This window comes from Adiantum capillus-veneris, chromosome 1 (genome assembly GCF_014529385.1).
Source record: "Adiantum capillus-veneris isolate H3 chromosome 1, ASM1452938v2, whole genome shotgun sequence".
In the NCBI taxonomy this organism is placed as follows: domain Eukaryota; kingdom Viridiplantae; phylum Streptophyta; class Polypodiopsida; order Polypodiales; family Pteridaceae; genus Adiantum; species Adiantum capillus-veneris.
This window is the reverse complement of record NC_140931.1, coordinates 136,116,844-136,124,158: the sequence shown is the minus strand read 5'-3', so window position 1 is coordinate 136,124,158 and position 7,315 is coordinate 136,116,844. Positions and strand designations below refer to the sequence as shown.

Genomic DNA, 7,315 nt, shown 5'->3' with positions numbered 1-7,315 from the left:
TGCTGGATGCCTAGCGATCTCCACCCCACAATATAATCAACAGAAAACCAAGCCCTCAAACTCAGTTTCCAAGACACACACAAATGCAAGCAAGGCTAAGTGAGCGGTAAGAGCAACCACCACCTTTAAGTAGAGGTCCCTCTAATCGATTTCAGACAGACACCCATAAGTCCAGCCTACAAAATCGGCACAAAATCCAAGTGTGCACGCAATGTCCGTCCCTTATTAAGCTTGTATGAGCCTATGGCAATGGAGCTGGGGGGAGAGGGAGAGAATGGGAAATAGATATAGCTATGCTACGCGTTAGGCAAGGATGAAGCCAACAGTGAGCTTCATAACCTACGCTCGAGAGGAGAACCCACATTCAAGAGCATGTACTCGAATATGCCCGGGTCATTAACCCTTTGAGATAAGAAACAAGGGGTGTTCACACTATTGTAGAGAGCCATTTTTAACCCGTGTGTTTAGGGGTGAGATCACCAGCATTTCAATTGTCCAAAGAGTTGTACCACAGATGGGATAGTATAGGTGAGGGTACAACTCCTAGGAGAGTTATAGGACATAAGGATTAAGTGGAAGGTCCATTAGATGATAGGGTCTTTTTTTTAATTAAGACAAGATTTTCTACGACAAGAGATAGGTCATACAAGAGTGTTTAGGGGTGGGATCAACCCAAAGCATACTAACACCCACATTTTACTCTAGCCGAGATAGTGTAGGAAGGGGCATGACCCTAAAGGAGAGCTACAATTTTTTAAGCAACTATTAGAAGCTTTATTTAATGAACAAAGCTTAGGGTAAAATGAGCATTGTACTTTACGAGACCTAAGTTTCCATGTATAGGATAGGCCAAAAGCAAGCCACAAATGAAAGTGACACGTGTGTGTGTGTGTGTGTGTGTGTGTGTGTGTGTGTGTGTGTGTGAGAGAGAGAGAGAGAGAGAGAGAGAGAGAGAGAGAGAGAGAGAGAGAGAGTGTGTGTGTGTGTGTCTGTGTGTGTGTGTGTGTGTGTGTGTGTGTGTGAGAGAGAGAGAGAGAGAGAGAGAATTGATCATTCCCTTTTCTTTGAATTTTCTATATAACTCCTACATAAAGTTCCACCAAGAGTTGGTCTAACAATCAAACTTTGGCCTCTCAACCTACGGGATGCACTGTTGGCTCACCTCTAGAGGGACACCTTGTGCTCACCTAGTGTTCACGCTGCTAGGGCTCTTGACTTGAGTGCATCATCCTCCTAGGATGGGTCAGCGGAGGAGGAATTCCTAGCTGGTTGCTACGAGTTCTTTTTGTCATTCCCAAGACGTGGTGCATCAATTCGGTGGCCATGGTGATGCCTACGCATGGCTCTTACCAGATGGTATGCGGCCCTTGCCCGACCATGTTTCATGGCTATTATTTGGAAGGAATAAGCACCTCCTCCTATGGGCCCTCTGGTGCCTCGAAGAGAAAAAATCCCCTAGAATTCAAATATCTTTGAAATCTTTATCGTGAAAGGATTGGTACATTCAAAATACTGACAATTTTAAAATGGGTTCATTCTTTTTCTGTGTTATTCCTCGGAAAAAGAAACAAGAATTATCATAGTAAATTGTTAAGAGGGACGCTTTATTAACAATACTATAAAAATATATCAATTGCTACAAATAACTCAACTAACCCATTTGTCTAATGCATAAAACAAGAGTAGGGTGTTTTTGCTCGACGTGAAGCAAAGTTTTTGTGAGCAACGCCCCTTTGGCAGAGGCCCATCTTCATTTAGACTGCATCCTCATGGTGCCTAAACTTAACTTTCACAGTGAAATTTAGCAGATATGAGCTTATCACAACAATATACAGCAAAACCTCAGATGCCCCATGTCACCAAACAGTCAAAGAAATGAAGAACACAAACAAAAACACAGGCTATTTAACTGCTAATAATACATTCGCCAGTAGCAAGCCTTGTGGGAAGCCGATGGCAGTGCGTGATGTTGAGACGCAAGACGCTATTCATTTTGTGAATAGCACCTTCAGTGCATTAAGTGCCGCCTTCGTTGCGTGCAGGCAATCCCTGCTACTAGCAGAACAAGCTCTCTCTTGTATCAACACCAGTCACAGGGTTTGTGCCCTCGGCTTTCTTACACATTTTCAAGCGTTGAGCTTTATCTATGATTGAATCTGTGAAGTCGGCGCCCGTAATATCTGCCCCTGACATTGCAATAATGCAGACACAAAGTTCAAACTCTGGCCAAGACTCTGGCACTAAAAATCCTATTTCTAATTATAAACCTCACCATCAAATTGAGACCCAGTCAAGATGGCATTTGAAAAATTTGCTGCAAACAAGTTTGCAAACACCCCATTACTGGCTTTTTCCTGCAATCTCTCTCTCTATGTCTCTCAAAATGCACAAGTGCAATCATACACACCATTTCTTAGGTTTGCCGCACGAAAGACAACTCGATCTGCAAGGGATCTTATCCTGTAAGAAGCCACAAAAGCAGTCAGCTATAACCTGCAAGGGTGCTTGACAACTAGTACATAGCCCTAATTTATATAATAAAAGAAGAGAAAAAATCTGCCAACTTTTGACCCCTCAAATGATTTTTGTACTCTTAAATGGTCACAGATATTTAATGGTGCATGTCTCTGTCGATGTTCTTGGGCTTTATGTTATGCTGGAACTTAATTATGGACTCGGTCTTCTGTTGGGCTAGCTGTTTATAGGATCTAGTACTTTGACAAGAGCATCCTCCAGTCATAGGCTCACAAACTCCTCTAGTCATAGGCTAATGAACTGGGACTGTCTATGCTTAAGTCATAGAGCATAGCATATACATAAAAATGCATGCATGCATACATGACAACAATGAGAGAGGAGCACATAGATATGGTGGAATGGTGACAAACAAGAAGGGGGAGACCACAGAGAAATGAAATGAAAGGAAATATTATATTAACGTCTTCTAGAGGCCAAAATGACCTATGAGAACGAAGACTTCATCATGGTGAATCTGATACAAAGTCTCGATAAAGGAAAGAAACTAAACTAAAAAAGAACACTGATTGAGCTGTAAAATGTGCGTAGCACAAGCCGGAAGGGTACATATACAAAAAGTGGGCACGTATCTCAAAATGCATATGGTGGATATGTATGTATCAAAATGCGGTGATAGCTTGCACCGGCCGGTGCATGATCATGTTGATGTCCTCCATGGAGAGAGAGAGAGAGAGAGAGAGAGAGAGAGAGAGAGAGAGAGAGAGAGAGAGAGAGATGAAATGAAATGATATATTAACGTCTTCAAAAGGCCAAAATGACCTATGAGGCCAAGCTCTTACAACATAGTGAATCTGATACCATGTCTGAAATCAAAAGAACTGAAACAAAAAAAACAAGTACTACAAGCTGGGACTGTATGGATGTGCCAGCTAATACAAAAGGTGCCCAATACAATGTATAGTACAATGAGAGAAGGGGAGGGGGCGGGGCGGGGGGGGGGGGGGGGGGGGGGGGGGGGGGGGGGGGGGGGGGGGGGGAGGGGAGGGGAAGATATGGTAGAGATCCATCCTCATCTACACTCTGGACATCGAGAAAGTATGGCTCGAATCCTCTATTGTAGTCTCCGTCGATGCTGTGTAGCTCCTCTCCTCAATCGCGGTCGTCTAGATCTCCCTAGCGGTCTATGAGAATGCCAGTAGTGGTAGTATGAGTGCGGGCAGAGCTATGCTCCTTTGGGTGTCCAATATCTAGGGTAAAGAAATCTGTAATCTGTCTCTGGGACTGTCTCTCTCCAACTCTCCTCAATAAAGTGTCTCTATGCCTATGTAACTCAAGTAGATACAATCCAAGACATCTCTGATCCTCATAACTCATGACCCTATATGGAGGCCCAAAACCCTCTTTGAATAGACAATGAAAACAGCCTCGTATCTCATAGTACACTGTGCAATGGCATATGTAATGTAACTCTGTGGCATATCCTACTATCTGTTGGTATCCCTCTGAATCTGCCAGTGTCAATCTCGAGCTGATGTGAGGATGTGCGTACTTGGGATATGGCACAACGCAAACCATGAGAAAGATGTGTGTCCATATAGCTAGGTCGAATCACAAACCCATCCCTTGTGAGGTGGAGAAGATGCTCTCTATAGAAAGTCATCTTCGTGCCCAACTCCTGTACCAGCTCTATCCATGTCTTCCTCGTCCAGCTGGATCAGATCCTAAAGAATGAGTCTAATATAATCTCCACCCTTGTCAGGATATCAAGGGTGCCTGTAAAGAGTACTGAAAAGGAGGCAGCATGTCCATGGTGAAACCATGTGTCTGAAACCATGATGTCATCTGTGCATACCAGCATGATGTATCCCCTTGTAGAGCTTTATTAACATCTGCTAGAGGCCGAAAATCAGCCTATGAGACGGAACGATGTACATGTGAGCTTTATTAACATCTCCTAGAAGCCTAAAGTTGGCCTATGACATAACGATGTACATGTGATCTTTACTAGCGTCTCTAGAGGCCAAACGATGTACATGTGTGTCCTCTGGGTATCCAGGAAAATGGACAAAAATGCTGAAGCCTGAAAATAACTTGCTACAGAATAAAACAGACTAACATGTGGGTGTGTAAATATGTGTATGAGGAACGAAGGGGATGGAGCTCTAACTCTACGTAGGGGACTACAACCATGATATGCCGAAAAGACTACCTAGCTCCATCTAGTACGAGCATCTTCTAGTCATAGGCTCACGAACTTGGACTGTCAATAATAGTAGAAAGAACAGACCCCTCCACCTTCCCGGAATGCCTTTCAGAACCTTGCCATGCCTGAAGATTCCGTGTCTCAGCTTGTTACTGGCCACAACATTGCGGAATGCGTTCTGCTGGATTGGAGTGCCCCATCCGGAACATCATGTGGCAATGTCCTTTTCTTCATTATCTTTTGAAAATTGGGCCCCATCCCGTTACTGAAGTGGTATTTGCCTCCTAATATCACAAGTGATTGTACATGGTGTTCATGCAACTTGGATGAAAATCCAACAGATAGATGACTTGGGAACCGGATGACAGCTCTCTCAACTGGCTCCTACGTCACTTCTTCAAAGAGACACCTCTAAGGCTGAGGATGTAGGGCTTTAGAATTCCAAATCCAACTTATACTTCGCTGACAATGACCTCGGCTGAGAACAAAGATCTGATGGACTGATTAGAATCTGGCCACTGTGAGTGCTTAAAGTACAGACCTATGAGCATTGGAAGCAAACCAATGGTGGCTGCCAAAACACAGCTTTTCACTTGTCTAGGGATCGCCTATGAGAGTAGAAGATGGCTGAACCTGCAGCCTGAAGGATGTGGTCGCCTTGCTAAAATAATGTTGGCCCTATACGCTGAATGGAGGTCAGCTCAGAGGGGAAGAGATGGCTGCAAACCTTGCCGCCATCAGCTTGCAAACATGAAAAGACCTGGGCTCTTAATGGTGATGAATTCAGGTAAGGAGAGCGCCCCATCAGGCTGTCCCCCAAACTGCAATCAGATAGAAAACATGGCAGCCGTTTGAGGTCCTACAGAAAAATCCATCAGCTGTAGTCAATACTTTTGATGGCTGATGGTAGATCAGCCACTCGCTTGCAGAAAGACAAGGGCTAGGACCCTTTGTAGGCACAAAGGGAGGAGTCCCAAGATAGGCGCCAAGCTAATGGTTTTTGCTTGAACTTCTACATGGTCTCTACGTGGGGAGAAAGTGAGACACTAAGGGTCACTCAGATTACTAATGTGGCTCTTAGTCTACAAAGAGTCGAAAAATCTGTCCAGCCACTAGGCACCCGGATGCAACTAGATTCCTTCATTCCAGACACAGTATTCATTTTATCCCAGAAATTATTGATTCTATTTTCTCATGTTTGACAAAAGAATCTAGGAAAGTGTGAAAAAGTAAATTTGAGGCCAAGGATTCCAGTGTGTCATGGCTTTCTTTACAGATTCTGCCAATTTTAGTGATTTGAGCTATTTTATTGAGGTTCATTTACTTAAATGTAAACCCTATTGGAGGAATGTCGAAAAGTAAAGAAGGCTAGTCCTTCGGAAAAGTGTGTTTTGCCTTGCTATGCGGTAACCCATTCTAAGAAGACATGTCACCTGCACATGGCTCTATCCGCCACATGGACATGCTGCATCGAATTCCAGAGACAATCCAATACACAGCAATGTCTTAGAGCCTAGGGGATTCAGTACCGGCAATTTTGGGAGCCTATTCGCACGATCTACATGCCAGACTAGTCCGTTAGATTAGGTTTTCCAGTTGTCATGAGTTAGTTACACTTCGATGGTTGCGACTCTTCGCTCAAAGGACATGCCTCTTCGTCAAAAGCCACACTCCTTCGACGACTGGTCACACCCCTTCGCTCTATGGGTGCGACTCTTCGCCCAATGGTTGCAGCTCTTCGTCCAAGGGAAGTGTCTCTACGCCTAGAGTCATGTCTATTCACCATGAGTTGTGACTGTTCACTCGTGACTCTTCGTCTCCTATATAAGGAGCCTATTCTACTCAGTTTTCAAGCATTCAATCAATCAATCAAGCACAGAGTCTTCTGAGTCTTATCTCTGAGTCAAGTTCAAGTTTCTTACGTCTTAATCATGAGTTGTACTTAATTAAGGATTAGTACCTAGAATCCTTACAATGGTATCAAAGCAAAAAAAAAAAATCCCGGGACCCGAAGGTTGTGAGCCTCTCACCCTCGCCACTACCCTCTCCCCCCCTCTCCCGGAGTTGCATGGAAGCACAAGAAAGGTGGTACACACACACAAACGAGCATGAGGTAACATAAATTTTTATGTTCCAATTCTATAACTAAAGAACCGAACACAGATGTGTGTCAGTTGCATACCCGGTGCATTTTGGGAACCCTTCTGTTGGTGCCTCTTCAAGTGCCCTTTTCTCGGGTAGTACCCCTCGCACTCACACCCCTTCACACGAAAGGACACAAGAGAGCACAGGAAACACCCTTCTCCCATGCTCGCAACCCTTCCCTTCCATGAGATCCCTTTGTGTAAATTGATGGGCTGCTTGGCTGAAATTTTCACGCACCCCTTTGCCGGTGCCCGCACCTCTTCACGTGCCCCTTCGCTGGCTGAATTTCTGCAGCGCTGGACTGCTGAAACGCTGGGCTGGGCTGCCTATTCAAAAAACCAATAAGCTCTGTGCTGGCTGTTTTTACGTAAGACACCAGCAGCGCAAGACTTTAAACAAAACAAATTCACCGCTAACGTTTAATTGAAGTGGCCGGCCAACCCCAGATTGGCCCGGCCGCCCCAAATTTAATAAAGTGTGGACGAAACA

At 44.5% G+C, this 7,315-nt stretch overlaps 1 protein-coding gene across 1 annotated transcript in view; it reads right to left on the bottom strand.

The window, feature by feature from the left end:
* Positions 1–1,779: 1,779 nt before the first annotated feature.
* The window catches only part of LOC147465627 (uncharacterized), a 54,207-nt gene continuing 48,671 nt past the window's right edge, over positions 1,780–7,315 (bottom strand). Inside the window, exons 4-6 of the mRNA XM_086511968.1 lie at positions 2,408–2,460; positions 2,273–2,314; positions 1,780–2,186 (exon numbers count right to left, since the gene is read on the bottom strand). Coding sequence (XP_086368094.1) covers positions 2,056–2,186; positions 2,273–2,314; positions 2,408–2,460 — 226 coding nt within the window. The 3' untranslated portion in view covers positions 1,780–2,055. The remainder of the gene's footprint in view (positions 2,187–2,272; positions 2,315–2,407; positions 2,461–7,315) is intronic.